The following is a 17500-nucleotide window of genomic DNA, read 5'->3' on the forward strand; positions in this document are numbered from 1 at the left end:
ACTTACCGCCTTTTCTGTCAGAATCACACGGCCAAGTAATTGATCTTCCAAGCCTTTCATAGTCACAGTGAAGTCAATAATGGAAGTACGAGCACTGATCTACGTAAAAGAAAAGGAGAATAGGACGCGAAAACAAGACTCCATGTCAGCTTGGCAACTTGAACGATACGTTTAATCGAGCACACACTAAATTCGGATCCCAGGACTGACAAAGCATTGTGCAAAGCGAAGATACTCTTTCTGAGTGAGTTATGGTAACTGTAATAAGATGAACAAAATTATCACTGTCGGCATGGATATTCTCTTCACTGTTAACGATATATATGTCTAACAGCAATGGTCCACCAAACTTTGATAAAATTGTGTTACGTTGAACAAGTGGATGTCAAAAACCATTTTAAGGAAAGCGTTATTTCAGCAAAAATAATTTCTTGCCCTTTTTAAATTCTTAAGTTTGTTGCAAATTTGACAAACAGAAAAACACGATAACGAGAAAGAGATAAAATTATGAATATTGTCATAAATAATTCGCCTTGCTGATTGAAGAAGCGGTTAACTTAAATTCTACGTTACGTACAGGTTTAACATCAGAAACGTCTAGTTGTCGGCATGTTCTTTAGAGCGAGTTTCAATCGAGTGTCGTAAAACCAAAACCAAAGTAATTCCTTTGGCCAATCAAAAAGGACGGAGACAATCCAGTAAACCAATCAAAACTCGAAGTAATTACACGTAGCCGACACAAAGCGCGGTAAGATGTGCACGCGCAAGCCACGATTGGTTTTGGTTTCACTTCTGATTGGTTGAAAAAGTAGCGCGAGAACTTTGAACCAATCACTGAGTAAAGTAATGAAAAACCAAAGCAATTCGCTAATTACTTTCGACACTCAATTGAAAACCGCTCTATCATGGATTATTACGCCACCTCAAAGAGCTCGGCACAACTGATTGATCATTTTCGAGTTCCCTTCGACCTCTTATTTCAGTCAAAAGACAAACTATTAGTTGAGATAATTTGTCTTCAGTCATTTGATAAGATCTGTTTAATTCTAATAACAATATTAATAGGAGTAATAAAACAATACTAATAATAATAGTAATAAAAACAATATAATTATTATAATTATCATAATTATCATGCTTATTGTTATTATCATCGTCATCATCAACAGTCGTTTATGTAGCGATTTGTACTCCAGACTTGTGAATTCATAATTAACAAATGTTAAAATAAGTGCTTTCCAAAAAGCAAATTAATATACCTTTAAGTAGAATGAATTTCTTTTTTAAAATGCTATATCAAACTACGATCTATTACCTATTGCCTTCGTACTTAACCTATTTTCGGGGAAAAGGCTTAAGTGCCCTTAGAAAAAGACAGATGTGCGGAATCCGTTTCCACGGAATCACTCACCTCAGGGGTGTAGGCAGGGTTTGAGAGTTTGGTTGTGATATACAACATGAAGCCTTTCATGACATCGATCTCTTTGTCCCCAACTTTCACTTTCAGGGTGCTGCCACTTTTAATAAAGTTCTTTTCCAGGACATTGTCCAACGCTGGATCCATTTCTTCGCCAACGTCCTCAATGAGCAGTGGTCGTCCTAGTGAAAGGCTGTCCTCGAGGTGGTTTCGGAAATATTTGTGGTTGAGCGAAGTCACCTGTTAAAAAAGAAACAGTGTTCATGTATAATTTAAACTCTCCCGCTTTATTAAAATAAGCGCTGTTGAAATTTGAAGAAAAAACACCGCACGCGTTAGGAATACAAAAAAGATAGTTTAGTGAACGTTTTTCTTTGCCCTCTCTGAGATCACTGGAAAGTAAATGAGAGTTTTGGCAACCACAAAGAAAAAGATTAAGAAGACTGCAGCAAAACTTGAGAAAGGAAAAGCTAAACATTAAAGGTTCATCCTTTCCAAAAGGGACTAATTTGGGTACATTCAGAAAGAGCACGGCTATACTCTAAAAAGTCATTTAGAAAAAAAATCATCCCCATTAAAACAACAGGAGATTTGATGGTCTAGCAATCGATCCCTTGATTTGTGAGCATGCTGGTTTGTGGGGACAAACATATACATACACACATACATACATAGTTGGATTGACCACTCCCTTTTGGGGATTTTCAGGGGCAATGAAATGAGACAAATGAAAGAACAAAACAAAACAATAAATTACTGTTAAGAATCGAAACTGGCTGGAGACAAACCAGCCGCCGAGAGGTTGAACCAGGGACTACCAGATCAAATTCAACAAGTGGTGAGGGCGGGTCTTGAACCCGGGATCTCCGGTCTCAAGGCAAGCGTCTAAACCACTTGGCCGAACTGTCCCCTGCAAGAGTGAAACAGTACGAATCCCAAAATAATTCAATTGCGATGGAAATCGCATTTGCCTGATCAACCACGAATCGATTACCTACCTGCATTTCGTTATCTTTTTCCCTGTTCCTAATCCAGGCTTTACCTTGACCTTGTGGATCTATCAACAGAGGATATCTCGTTGCCTTTGTAACGATGATACCGTTCTGCACGGATAGTTCGTCGTTTGGTAAACCCTGAAGGTTCCACTCCCCCACCTGGATACGCAGGACACATAAGGTCACAGGTTGGTGATATTGTTAAAAAGTGTATATTTGTTCATTTTTTCATGATTATCTTTGTGCTGATAAATCATGTAATTTTTTTATCTGATTTGTGAGCAACATAATTATTAAACTCGGTATGCATCTTTGGAGCATTTATTTCTTCCTTATGTTAACACCATTTTCAATACTAAATTTCGCTCAGTACCGATTTCCTTACTCGCTGGTATGTACCCTTGTACTGCTTTCATGACATGGATGTGACTCTGTTGTTGTTGTTGTTTTTTTTTCTTTTATATAACGAGCGGTAATAACTGAATACAATTCAGGGCTCTATTTATTGTTTACTATATCGTGCCCTTCTCCGTTCTACTTTTTTGTATGTAATTTCCCTTTTTTTTTTAATGAACTCAATAGCTTCCTGATACTGTACCTTTCTTGAATGGATTAAATAAAGTAACAATAACAGGGTTACTTCGTAAATTCAATGACTACTGAAAAATGGCATTTGCCGGTAACTCGCTCGAACCTTAATTAATTCGTAAACCATTACTTTGGAATGGAGATTGAACTATTGTAGTTCACAAAACGGATTTTTTATAGTGTTTCTTACATCTCTTAGATAGTACGCGCGCTGTGATTGGCTAAATTAGCGGGCCGTATTCTACTGTACAGCACTTTACCAAGCACTTTTACTCGGAATTGGGCAACGGGAAAAGAAACCCAAATGAACAAAACTACTTACTGTTGCGGCATCAACAAGCATAGCCGTGACATTGAGATTAGCAGTAAAAGGAATCTTGCGAGACTTCATGTCCTTTTGCCATTTTGCCATCAACATGTCACGAAATTCCTGGTTGAACGGACCAGAATACGACAAAAAGCCTGTGCAAAGCAATACATCTCCGACCAATCTGCGACAACAAAAAACACATGATTGGATTGGCAACCACTGGGATAACTAAGGTACTCGAAATTTTAGACGAAATCAAGAAATTTTAATCATCTAGAACCAAATTGGTAACAGCGAAAAAATTGAATCACCCACAGAATTAACATTTGGTTTATGTATAATGAAATGCCATTTTTCGAACAGCTTCTCTCACGTAGTGACTTTTACACTGCGAGCAGTTGGTTTCTCCTACACTTCCCGAGAGGAACCACTGCGAGCAACCCTTTGATTTTCCATCGAGCCCTGCGTGGTTCATTTGACATCGTTTCGTGTTATTTTGCGTGAAAATATGGAATCATTACATAGCAGGCTCGCCCAAAGGCGGTAGTTACGTAGCTGAACGCATGCGAACGCATTTATTCGTCCTTGGCGCTGGACGGCGGCTCACTCAAAGAAACGGTTTCCCGCAGTGGTTTCTCTCTCAGGAAGAGTAGGAGAAACCAACTGCTCGCATGGTAAGTGACGTTATGCTTCAGCCCTTAAACTACAGCTTTAAAAACTTATCTTACAAATTTTTCTGAAAGATTTTCAAACAATTTCTTCCAGGGAAAAAATTAGAATCGGTTAATCCTACTTTCAAATTCTCAGGCGCCACCATCTTGAATAACTGTCACGTGTTAGGGTTGCCACATGTTTTTGATACAAAGGAAGCGATGCCGAAATACACTCATTTCGGATACCAACACTTCCTTTGAAAAAAATCCAACATATTTGATCGTAAACGTTATTTCCTGTGGTTGAAAGTTGTTAGTTAATCACTTTTTTTTCGAGTGAAGGCCATTGATAACGAGATAGGAAGTTCCATAGACAGAAAATAGTTTTATTAAGAATACACATGCAAAAAGTTGAGATCCTAAGCACAAACATAATAAAATGTCTTTCGTGGGGAGTCCTGTGTGGCCATACCTGCCGATTTGAGCCTCAAACTCTTTACTCTGCTCAGTCCATCTTTCTTTCTCGCCTCCCAGACCACCAATCAGTGTGGAAGCTGCCAGCATCTTCCTGCGACAGGTCTCTGCATCATCTAGAAGATCCTGTAATTAAAAAAAATGAAATCAGTCAGGGTTTTCTTACCCCACTGAAGCAACTTTTGCTTAAAACAGATAACCTCATCAAAAACTTGTTCTACCTGTTTTTCCTGTACTGCTTTGTCGTACATAGCCTGTACTTTATCCAGTTCAGCTTGCTTCTCATCCAACTGGGCCTGTGCCACGTTCAGATCGTTTTGTGCCACGTTCAATTTCGCTTCCTGAATGGTTAAATTAGCCTGTGAAGACAAACATCCAAAACTCAGCATTTTGTTGACATTTAGTGATTGAAAATTGAAGCATAAGCGAAGCACTGCTGTCAAAGCGCATGAAAATGCAAATTACCTTTAGAGGTAACACCTCCTTGTTGATACCGAAGAAAATCGACATGGAATTTGTCCACGAGCACAGACCAGCGACATCTCCACAAACCTGTAAACAGAGAGCCCCAGAATATTTAAATTCCATTAAGAAACTGCATCAGAACCAAAAGAAAAAGAAGCACCAGAAATTGCTCCAAGAAACGCCCGTTCACCGAGGATACTCCACTACTATTCATCACTTTTTAACTGCGCTAAAATTATCATTTTTGAACGAGTAAGGAGAGTGTCCTTGTCCACATTGTGACTTGAAGGTAAAGACACCCATTAGCTGCTGATGTAACAGGGCACTTTTATCACTTTTCGCTCTGTTTTTTTTCTTAAAGGGGCTACGTCACGTTACTTTAGGGTGTTTAAGGAAAATCTTTAGTTACTCACGAGTTTAAAACTGATGTCGAGATGACGCTGACGCTGAGGAAAAGCGACCTTTATCCAGGCGATTTGCCATAAACTTGAAAAACGTCGGGCCAATTCTTTTCAAGATTACCCACAAGCAATCCGTTTCAATCTTGTCCATTTTTGTCCATCCATCATTCTCTCTTCTTTTGCTGTATTTTTTTTAATGTTGGTCAACCGTTTTAAGTGGTTATTGCAATATTTCATTCTACTTTTCAGGGATTTTGGGTGTCGTGAAATTACATCATTTTGCGCGACATAGCCCCTTTAACTCGAAGACAAAAACAGCCAAACAAATGGCGAGATGTGTTACCCTTTTGGCAGTCTCCATGTTGTAGTCATCCATTTCCAGGTAAGGAGCCAAAAGTTCGACCATTTCGTCATTAATGGTATCTTTAGGGAAGGACTGAAGCGTTGACAGGAAGTTGGACTGGCTCATCATCTGAAAGAGATAAATTCTTGTTTTCGGTGACTTTTCAACTGCAGTAAGTTCTTTCAATCAAAGGAAAGGGAAAAGCATCAATGAAATTCAGAATATGGAAAATGGGACAACCTATACCATTAACGTTCTTCCCTTTCAAATGGCCTGAAGATCAGCCGAAGGTCTCGGCAAAATTATACACAATTTTCACATAGTTGAATGGAATTCAACAAAGTGAGAAAGAAGCCCCTATAGAAAGGAGTTGTCAACGGTTTTGTTCAATTAATCAGCTCAGTGTGATTCCTTTAAAGGGTGAATTCCTCGCGTTGTGGCGGGGAAGCATTTTCTTGTTCCTTGTCCTTTTAGTTTCCGACATTGGCCCGAAAACATTGGCGACTTTCGAGGAGCAAAAGCAAGAAAGTAACTGGACTTTCAAAATTTCACAAAGCCATTGAGAGCAGTTCACGATTTCGGAATACTTCAGCTTTTAATCTCACCTTTAAAGATTCACTCCATGAAGGCTTGGAACAATTTCTTTCCGGATCATAAACAACTGTGTCCAGCCTCTTTCGGAATAAAAGCAACACACAGTCCATAATACGCATGATCAAATGTGGTGGCTTCGGCAGCTTTCGTACTGTAGCAATGTGCGCCGCTTTGATGGTCTGGTGGGAAGAAGAGAAGTTTGTTAAGTTTCACCATTTGTTCTTACAAATCGCCGGGTAAACATGCCTTTCACGTTTTAAATGGCCTGCTTAAGGCGCAAGAACCGACGGTTTGTGTTATGTTTATTATCCTAACAAGTAAGTTCTTGCCGACAATCCTTAGAAAGAAAATCATTTCCGGACTTTGCTTGAGGGCAAACTTGAACGCTTCCGTGACCCATTTCAAACAGTTCGAAAGGGAATGGACCTCTTCAGCTGTTACGTTTTGTCTTCCCATTTCAGACCATGTGATGTTCCCAAGGGGATTTTCCTATTGTTTTTTCATAAGTCATGCGCACAAATGCACGTGCATAAGACGACATTTGAAAAAGAAACTGTTCCCTAGAGTAACATCACGTGGTCTGAAATGGGAAAACAAAACGTACAAGCCAAAGAGGTCCATTTATAGACCGGAACGCTTTCGGGTTTACCCTCACCCTATCAAAACCGCAATTTGATTTCACCTGTAAAGCAGCTTCAGCTTCCTCTAGAGCTGGTCTTGCAGCCTCTAATTTTTCTTCAGCGACAGCTTTGTCAGCCTAAATACATAACAACAAACAAATCAAGCTCGATCAAAAATCAGTTTACTCTAGAGTCATACGATGCTTGTTTATGCCTAGAAAAGGGAAATGCTGTGTTTACCGCAATATCGTCCACAATGGCTTGAGCCTTGTCTTTAACTTTTTGGACTTGAGCTTTGACTTTCTCTGCTGCTTGAGCTTTCTCAGTGACCTCTCTTAAAACCTACAGTTTAGAAGAAAACATAAAGGATAAAGGAAGGCTCGCACAACTGTAATGACCAAGTGTAAAATAGAAACGAATACTGGAAGGATTGGAAGAAAAAATACACGTATTTTGTTTTAATTTCTTTCAAAATTCCTACTAAGGAGAATTATGTGGTATGCTATAGTGCGATTTTATTGAGAAAGAATGTCCATATAAGGCAATCGCAATTGTTATTTCTCCAAACGCAGAAACGAATTTTGAACTTGTCGTCCAAACTAACCATTCAGAAATTTTAGAATGATGCAATAAACAACGGACGAAATCGGCTAACTCAATAATGTACCCAATCCAAACCCTTTGACACTATGATGCAAATAAAGTAGGCCTTTTTTCGATATGTTAAAATTCAATTTGAAAGAGAGGTTTAGAGGACAAAGACAAAAAAAAAAGTGGATGATATGTAAGTATTCTTCACATTCATTCCAACGTGTTTCTATTGTTTTTGTCCTCACTGCCTCAATATCAAGATGAATATTTGATATTTCGAAAATGAACTATTCACAAAGAATCTTAACCACGGGAGATAAAAATTGGGTACAACACTAAATTAGCCTATTTAGTCCATTGTTTATTTTCCCGCAACACTTGGCTTAAAATAGACGCTTTTTTTAAACTCTGATGGAGACAAACCTAATACCAGATTCTTATTCTTGAGTAATGGACTCTTGGTGATGTTAATTGTCTGCATTGAGATGTTAAAGTTAGGGACTACAGTGAGGTGACACTTTGGGCGGTTTTTGAAAGAAGAGCGCGTCTCATTACTTGCCTTTCTGGGAATATCTGATCACCTATGAACATCCCTACCTTTTCAGCCTTCTCTGATGCCACAGCCAGCTCCTTTTCTTTCACAGCCAATTCTTTGGACAGCTGAGCAACTGATTCACTCGCCTCCACAAGCTTTGCTAAGCCAGTGTTCATTCTCCGCGCTAACTCGCCAATTTGTTCTCGTTTGGAAGCATAAATTGTTTTGTAGCCGTTTATAAACGAGAGATAAGATTTCGGGGTGACATGGGTTGCTCGACGGTACCTGAAAACGGGGACATAAATAGTACCACTTAACCCTCCGGTTAATCTCTAATTTATTTTACGTTGATGATAACATGAATGTTGATTGTGTAGGACTACGAATGGTGATAAAAAATTATAATTTTTCTGAAACTACACGGATAAGAAACTAAGAATCGAGCTTTCTGGTCTGCTAGTGTCTTGATTACAACGAAATTGAGGTCACGTAGAATGTGTCATGTGACCTGATCAGCTTCGTCCAGATCACCAGAAAACTGCACCTCCCTCCAGTATGTTAAATCTGAGGTAAACTACCTCCTGAACTCCTAACTTTCTGTTAGCACACACACCACGTCTCTTATTAATCATTGTCCCGTTTAAATATAGCATAAAATGAAATCTCAAAAGGGAATTCTTAATATTAAGGTCTTACTTTCTCGTAGTAACTGAGTCCAATTGTCATATTTGTTGAGTGGGCTTTCGTTTTTAGGATATTACGATTTAACGCAAGGAAGGCAATCTTTGACCAGTTGTATTCGAAATCATAGCTACATGACTTCCTGAGCCCCATTAGGATCCTGATGGATCACAGGACCCACATCTAGATATATCATACAAAATATTTTGTTCTTTTTGAAGTATCCAATGAAATTTTCCAGAAGAAATTTCATCTTGGTGAGATCAAGCACACAAGTCACATAGGCTGGTGGGTGAAATGGCTAACTTAACCCCAACTTTAGACCTTGAAACGTAAAATGAAGTCACACATCAAGGATACCTCTGAAAGTAATCAGTACAGCTAATGGCCACACCATCATGAAAGACACCCATTGCATGTACCACTTGCTTCTTAACTTCAGTTGCACAAACGATTTCAAAACTGGACAAAAAGTGATCTGCCACTGCAATTAAAGCATCCTTTGGCCAGCGGCTAAACCAATCCATTGTGCAACCGCTGATCAGACCTGGAAACTTCAAAGACCTGTTACGGAATTTCTCGCCAACCTGTAAACGTAAAATGAAAAAGCGGGAATACAGAAAATAAGTTGCAAAAAAACGCAGTTAGGCGTTTTAGTATTGCGATGCTTAAATTGCCTTCAGAGTGTCTGTCTTCACCGCAAAATATGCATTTCTGGTAATTTTGAGACACGAAGTTGCAAACTTCAATTGGTTACAAACATAATTCTTCGATAAAAGGTGAAAAAATATGGAAAGTAGATTTTTTTTTTTCACTCTTACTATCAAGTCTTGATGTTTACAACTGGGATGATATGCCACATCTGAATGCTTCTTAGGGTGTCAATTACAAGGTAATAGATACACTCTGTTGTAGCCTATTCCAGGCTCCGAGATAGTAGGGAAAGCGCAAATATGAGCGAACGAGTGTATCTTCTTTTCGCGTCCGCTTTCTGCTCGTGCCGACCATAGTATCCGAGAGCCTGGAACTGGCTAACTCTTTGGCTGTTGATGAATGCAAATGAAAAAAGTGACAATAACGCACCGGTGAGAAGCACAACACGACATGAAGATTGTGCTTTGCGCGAGTCAAGAAGTAGTCGTAAAGATTCTCGCCCGAGGGAGGTCTCCTGGGAAACTCTTTCTTCATGACTGGAATAAGTTCGCCGCAAATTTCATCGATTTCATCACGAGCGAAAAGATTTGAGATCTCTCCGGAAGAAAGCAGGTTGTTAAGGTACTCAAGGAATCCCTCTTCCTTGATTTCCTGGTCAGTGAAGATAAATGTTATGCCTTGACCTTGCATACCGGCTACCCTGTAAAGATGCTTGAGGTCCTCCATCAAGTTGGATGCGTTATACGACCTGAAAATATTCAAGAAGTGAGAAGGTAATGAATAATAGGTGGTTTGCATCCAATCTCAATTGCTGGTGGACGAACAACTGGGAGCTAATGAGAGATCTTTTGTTTTCATTCACTTACATGATGGCGATGAGTGACGTGTAAAGCATCTATTTGCGAGGACGAATCGGAGAATAAGAAGGCCCGCGTTGGGGCCGACCGATTAACTGACTTACTAGCATCACTGCCTAACTGACTGACCCACCGTAAATGGATAAAGGACATTGGTGTGTTTAGCTAAGGGGAAGACAAGAACGAGAAATCTGCCGGATTCCAGTTGCAAGTCTAGCTAAAGCGTTGTTTAGAAAGCTGAATGGCCGAGTAAGACAGTGACTTTTACAAGTGTAGAGGGTGACACGACTAACGGCTAAGTCAAAAAGATCCTTAGACTCGACCTGTTGCAAACAAGTTGATTGCACGCTTGAAAGTAGCAAGAGCCCTTCCGGTGACTGTTCATTCTACTTCCGGATACATCTTGCACCAAATATGAGGCACATCAAATCGTAGTAGCATATTTTCCGCACTCGCCTCACCAATCTTGTTGTCAAACAATGCACTTTTATTGTCGCTAATCGGCGGCATTGATGATACTATTAATACGTACAACATATTGTTCGGTCACTGTACCTCGTAAGTGTAATCTGGAATGTCTTGTAGCCAGCGATGAAAGAAGCGAGACGTGTTAAGCTTTGCTTGCCAGAGCCCCCTACACCTACAAGAAGGGCGTTACCTCGTGGGGTGCGAATTATACGGGACACCTGGAAAGACAGAAAATATCAGTTACGGTGATTCCCTAGAAATATAACTTATCATAGATTTCCGATGAAACTTCACACACTGTTAAAACATGTCAAGGAGATCATAAAAAATGTAATAAGAAAAGGGGGTCACCGTGCTCGTTTCCATGATGCGACGCTGACGAATACGGCTATTTGAGCTACTTTGACAATTACCGCGCACCCCAAATGTTGGACAAATTTAATCCGATTTTACAAATGTGATCCAATGTATAACGCAGAGCGTGGTGTCATTCCATGGTTAATTCAAGTACATGCCTGAAAAGTGTATTTGAATGCCTTTGTGAGTACTTCACACTCCAAAATAAATTTAACTTAAGTGTGGGCTGTTCGACTCGTAATGGCTCCTTCCGTACAATTTTATGAAATTGCCATAGATTTTCACTGATTTTTTCACTACTCCATGAAGACAACGATAAAATGGGGCTCACCGTACTCGTTGAGGAGAAAATAACCATTCGTTGACGGATTAGGCTTGGCGTCAATGACAATTCGCCATTTTATCAATGTACCCGCGCTACTGCGGGCGCCAGTGACGCAAGAAATTATGCGCAGTAGGGTTGCGCAATACAAAACCAGGGAATCACCTTAAGTCCTTGACAAATCACCTATTTTCAAGAACGTCAACTGTCTTGAAAAAGAGTACTTAGCTTTCAGTTGAATCATCGTTAGTAAGTATTACCAGGGATCTCGATAGATCCCGTGTCGCAAAACATCATTGTCGTGGACTCCTCGCACATTCAAAACACGAAAACAAAACAAATGTTTTAACTATGTTTTAACAAATGTTTGACAGAATCCAAATCATATCCAACACGATAAAAAACATTTACCGTTTGGACAGACCTATAGCCGCTTTTGCCTGGTGTTGGCGAAGTAATGTCACGATACAAATGGATTGGTAGGAACGATGTTGAAGCAAGGATGGAGATTACATGCACTATTGAGCGCGTCTTCTGCTGACACGTCCCTTGCTAAAGTTTGCTGTTTCGCTGAGAACGGGAAAAAACGAAATACAAAGCATGCCACACGCGCAACAAGCCGATTTTTCACTCCTTTTCATTCGTATCTATCGTTATTACCGCCGATGCTGCTTAAGCTGCGTGATGATACTTCAGAGACAGCTGCTCTTCAACTTACCCTCATTAAATGGATCATGGCGTCCTGGAAGAATACAAGGTCCATACCAGCGCCTCGGATGCTTTCGTTGTACTGTTCTAAGTACATCTTTAATGTTTCCTCAAGACCCTCGAACGACGGAATCTTTAAAAGAAGATTGACAGAAACTTATTTTACCCTACTAAAATAGACAATTGAAGAGTGGTAAGGGTCTCATGAGAAACAACCAAGTTTATCTATGGAACTTATTATCGAAAGCCATTTTATTTTCACTAATGTCTTAAGCAATAACCGAAGATATAAAGTGAACCCTTGCATAGCAGATTCAATAACAACAACCGGGCCTACAACAAATACAAAAACATGGCTTTCGATGTGGAGAACCGGCCTTAAATAGCTTTCGCTCTGCCCTTGAAATCTCTTCAAAAACAGACATAGCTCGACACATTTTCAAAATCCACATATCCAATTATTCCTGCAAACTTCTTCCTGGACCACAGCTATTCTTTTAAATGGTCTAAGAGATTATCAACTGAAGCGAAAAAAAAAAGCAGAAAATTCATCAACGCCGCGATGACACCGCTTGGATTTTTTCCCTTTCCTACCTGCTTTTTTTTTTTAAATGCCACTTACTCCCTTTGTGTATCAAAAGTTTTAATAGAAAAGGAAGAAACAGAAAAGAAAAAAAAAGAAAACAGAAAAAAAAAACAAGGACATTAGTGGTGTGGAAGCCGATGAAAGGCTACAGCTCTTATTCAAATATCGCTTTGGATCATATTTCGTCATATTCCCTTCGAAAAGCATACAAACAAACAAACGAACAATCGCAGAGTCGCTTCCCACGCTCAAATAACAGCGCTTTATTTACCAACGTTTGTTGTCTTACCAATTCGTAAACCTTTGGCGTTTCGAAATCTGCATCTTCGGGCTCATCTCCAGTAGCTTCCGGAGCATCCCTAAATGATACAAAATAATGCCGAAATAGCGATACTTCCAACTGACACTACAGCTCGCCTTTCCTTTCACAAATAATACACAAAATGTCATGAGGTATGACTTCCAAAAGTTAAAGCAAAAATTCGGATTGACCTTTGGTTAATCTTTCAAAAGTCTCTTTCAACCATCTCCACTTGTTATCTTCTTTTATTACGTCGAGTGAATTCTTGCAAATTATCGCCGACAATTATTTTCTTACTGTCATCTATCCAACACCAATCATGGCACATTCGTGTTAATTGTGGTCACTTGTTCTAAACACTTATTATATCCTCATAAGATTGCCTTCACCCACGAAACATGTCAACCGTTTTCATCACCCATTGCTATCACTCTTCAGCTATTAGCCAATATTAAAAATACCACAACACTCTTTGTTTGTTCCTCCAAGATTTTGCACAAGCATTGTGTTTATTTTCTCTTAGGACTTATAATGGTCCCAAGAGAAACTGGAAACAACGCTTATGCAAAATTTTGGAGGGACAAACAAAGAGTATTATGGTGTTTTTGATATTGGCTAATTGTCAAATCTCACCGCTGCCTCCGCATCTCACCGAGTTCCTCGTACCTCTCGTTTAAGTCATCCTTAAGCGCACCTGAACAAGTCGACACGCCGGCATGTACAAACCTCAAGAAATCCACTAGGTACGGCATATCCTCAATCATTGCCTGCAATTCATCGCCCAGCTCTTCGCCCACGACTCGCTTCATTGTTTTCTCAAACCAGTCCTTGTCGGGCTGATTCGTAAAACGGTCGGATATCACTCGTATACATTCGTGTTTCCATAAAGACATTAAGGACTGTTCAGTCGACACAACTTCAGAAATGCAGTAAAGGATGCCTTGCCAAATCCTGGACAAGTCTCGCAGATTGAAGATGTAGTGGAATTTAGCTGGCGTGGGTAGCATTTTAATCTTAAAGAAAGATTGAGAGAGAGAGAGGCTACGTGAGTAAATGCTCTGTAATAGTCTCAAGGACAATTTTGAATTTTTTTAAAACGACTGTGGTGCCACTTCAGTAATTCAGGTCCTCCAACTTGACGACTGAGGTTGGTTTCACGAAAGAACACACTCCTTGAGCTAATCTTTTCTGTGAGGTCTCTCGTTGCGCAAAAAACATGGTGCAAGGGAGTGGGCAGTATTTTATTGTACAACGCAAAGAATGTGGCCTTCCTTCCCAGCCTCGTTCGCACAAAAGCCTGGAGCATGGTAGAAAGACTATTGACGTCACCAAGAGTTTCATCCACCGATGTTAAAAGTATTCAGAAAAGCTACTGCATTAGTTCTCCCCTCCTAAGTTCAATTAGAATTGACCAATGTATACCTTTGTTAGCTGCCACAGTCTCCGTGTGCAGGGAACAAGTTTTGTGGCAAGAGATTGCACAAGATTCGAAAAGCCTCGTTCGGAACAAAAATGGCCAGCCGCGATAACACCTTCAGGAAAAAAGAGACAATACCATAAGGTACATAACAGACAATATGTTTTACCTTATGTTAACGACAGAATAACAAAATAAATATTTCAAGTTGCGTTTACGTCGGATAATATACGTGTAATAATTGTGCAAGGGGTATTTTCTTCATTTCCTTTTTTTCTAAATCCATATGCTTGTGAACCTAAAGCACGGCAAGTAAACATTGAAATTGGATGACGGATGATAAGATAGCACTATAGCCGCAAGGTCAACCCTAATCATTGAGCTCTTGGCACTAGAAAGTTATTCAAACTGACTCGATCTTAAAGCAATAGACCATTTCCGAGTTCGTGTCTGCCTCCTCTTCAAAGCGAGTCTACGTGCGAAGTTTTTCCTATGAAAATTAGTCTTATTATATTGATACGTACTGATGAAATACCAGGATTTATTATATAGATACGGATGAAATACCAGGATTTCTCCTTTTATTAAAAAATCATATCTTCACCGCGCGCAGTGAACGTATCATTTTTATCTTATAGGTGTCGTCATGGTAACAAACACGATTAGCCAATAAAACGCGAGCTCCCTCTTCATTGTAAGATACTTTTGTGCTTTAATATAATTTTTCGCTACAACATTAACATTTTTATTGCAAAATTTTACATCATGATTTGTTTTTCATAACTTTCATATCTTGTTGCTGAAAGTAAGCGAACGAATGAGAGAGATTTTCAGCACTCGAAGATAAAATTCGTATCCCCGCGCGGCCATGTAATATCTTCTATTTCATTCATATGTAAAGTAGAACTAATTACCATCACAAAAACTTCGCACTTAGACTCGCTTTGAAGAGGAGGCAGACATGAACTCGGAATTGGCTATTAGCGATAGCAAAGGCCAGGAATTGGTTAACAAAAAAAAAAAAACTTGAAAAAAATTGACGACTCATTCAAAATAAATGGTAGAACATCCAAACAGACAGGAAAACAACTCTTACCAAAAATCTTGTCTATTGAATTGTTACTCGGTAGAGTACAATTAAACACACTAAATTGCCTCTTCAGTCTTTGCGGAATGTCATTCCGCCCTCCTCCTGGATGAATCATGGCCGCCAAGAATTGAATGTCGGCGAGACAAGTAAAGTCACCAGGTTTATCCAAATTGTAGAAGCCCTTGTTTTCCATGACTTGACGGACTATTTCATTGGTTACCTGACAAAACACGAGAAAAATGTACCGGTATGCTTAATGGGAAGTTTAAGCAACCACGACGGCTGCGGAAATGGAAACGTAACAAAACAAGAATATCGTTGGTTAAAAGTAGAAGATAATCGTGCTGCACGAGCGACATGAATTTTCATATCATTTTCTTTGACGTACTGCACAAAACAACAATGAAATGACCAATTTTCAAGTTTGACTACAACAATGAACCATTCATTTTCTATCTTTACTTTTTAACCGTTCTTACCAATCCAGGTATACGATAGTTCGCCCGTTTTCTACAATGTGAACAATCGCGAGATTCTTACGACAGCGCTAAGTTTTATTCTAAAGTGGTGTTTTCATCGACGTTGCCGTGGTCCTTGTTTCAACTCCCTAATGTTTGATCTTGAGTTGAAGTTTGACATTTGCATTATGACCAACACCTCAGTTTGTGTGGCTGCCCAGGACAATTGGCACCTTTATAACGCTTTATTTTATAAGATTGCGTTTAACGGGCTGCTCTCCCTGGTAACATAAGGGACCCAAACGTCTCCCAAGGCGGGGATGTCACCGAGAGCGAATTCAAATATTAAGAACCACAACAATGAAGACATTTAGCCAGATTTTCGTTTTGAGGGGAAAGAAAACTTTGGACCTGTTCCTTGTCATAAAACCATCAAAATTCTCTTATTCTAATTTACTGCTCTCTTTTAGATCATGCTAACAGCTGGAGGACTCAACCAAAAAATTATCTCAAAGCGAATTTTGGTTACACAACAAATTTTATCCTGATATACTACATACTGTACTGAATTTTCCTCAACTATCTATTCGACTGTGGTAGGAGCCAACGCGAAAGCTTCAACTATTAAAGAGTTAACTTATTATATGTTTTATATATATGTTTTTTTTATTAACAATTGTTTTTTTTTTCCTGAGGAAATGAACGAACGACATGAAATCAAATGACCAAAGCCGATGTCTTATGAAACCGTGCACACAACGGTGAAAAGACAAAGAAAGAAAAAATGACAACAAATGCACTCCTGTTATTTTACGCTTTTAAGAGCAAAAAAGGTGACCAAACCTGATCGCCCCATTCGTTGATTATGGGCATATTGACATCATCAATAAACACTGTCATTTTCTTGCCGGCTGGGGGACCATAAGTGTTTCCCATTCGCTTGTCCACGTAGCTCTCAATTGTCCGCTGAAACATCAGTGGTGTGGAGGCCGAAGAAAAGTTAAAGCTCTTACTCAAATGTCGCTCTGGATCATATTTACTCATATTTCCTTTGATCATGACTGTTTTGGCTGTACCTTGCTCGCCGATCAAAAGGGCAGCCTGACAAGAACCAAAAAAATAGCAGACATAAGAACACTGCACTGATAAGAAATAATTGATTGTAAGTGGTTAAGATATTTTAAGTTACGATGACGGGAAAATCTTTCAAATGAGGCTACGATGCGTAAAACATAATTAAACATATCCCGTGAACATTGCACAACAATCTTGGACAGAGGCGTGACCTTGAAAAAGATGTCTTCTCTACACCAATGAGATACGTTGTAGTAACTGAAATACGGTATACAAGAAGACCATTTACTCCCCCAAAATAGTCTCCATACACTTCATGAGAATACTCTTCCTTCCATGGGATTTACAAATGAGCAGCCTAATTCCTACAAAAATAATAAAATTTCCACAAAGCGGCCTAAGTTTTGTTCTGGCATGTAAAATTTACAAACCTTTCCCTGGCTGGAAACAATCTGGATCAGATAATCTGTCCGCACATTGTCAACATTTGGTACAAGAATAGACAAGAAGTCTGGGTTGTGGTCCTTCGGGTAAATGTATT

The 17500-nt window shown here is 39.4% G+C and overlaps 1 protein-coding gene across 1 annotated transcript in view; it reads right to left on the bottom strand.

Moving 5' to 3' along the window:
* The window catches only part of LOC137997539 (dynein axonemal heavy chain 5-like), a 97316-nt gene that overhangs the window by 24733 nt on the left and 55083 nt on the right, over positions 1–17500 (bottom strand). Inside the window, exons 39-60 of the mRNA XM_068843598.1 lie at positions 17391–17500; positions 16729–16986; positions 15434–15647; positions 14343–14452; positions 13647–13933; positions 12909–12978; positions 12044–12166; positions 10734–10864; positions 9751–10069; positions 9028–9254; positions 8049–8271; positions 7101–7202; positions 6923–6997; positions 6252–6419; positions 5647–5775; positions 4903–4989; positions 4659–4796; positions 4436–4563; positions 3323–3491; positions 2416–2571; positions 1412–1657; positions 7–99 (exon numbers count right to left, since the gene is read on the bottom strand). The exon at positions 17391–17500 is cut by the window's right edge and continues 33 nt beyond it. Coding sequence (XP_068699699.1) covers positions 7–99; positions 1412–1657; positions 2416–2571; positions 3323–3491; positions 4436–4563; positions 4659–4796; positions 4903–4989; positions 5647–5775; positions 6252–6419; positions 6923–6997; positions 7101–7202; positions 8049–8271; positions 9028–9254; positions 9751–10069; positions 10734–10864; positions 12044–12166; positions 12909–12978; positions 13647–13933; positions 14343–14452; positions 15434–15647; positions 16729–16986; positions 17391–17500 — 3563 coding nt within the window. The remainder of the gene's footprint in view (positions 1–6; positions 100–1411; positions 1658–2415; positions 2572–3322; positions 3492–4435; positions 4564–4658; positions 4797–4902; positions 4990–5646; positions 5776–6251; positions 6420–6922; positions 6998–7100; positions 7203–8048; positions 8272–9027; positions 9255–9750; positions 10070–10733; positions 10865–12043; positions 12167–12908; positions 12979–13646; positions 13934–14342; positions 14453–15433; positions 15648–16728; positions 16987–17390) is intronic.

The sequence above is a fragment of the Montipora foliosa genome, chromosome 1, assembly GCF_036669935.1.
Source record: "Montipora foliosa isolate CH-2021 chromosome 1, ASM3666993v2, whole genome shotgun sequence".
Classification (NCBI taxonomy): Eukaryota; Metazoa; Cnidaria; class Anthozoa; order Scleractinia; family Acroporidae; genus Montipora; species Montipora foliosa.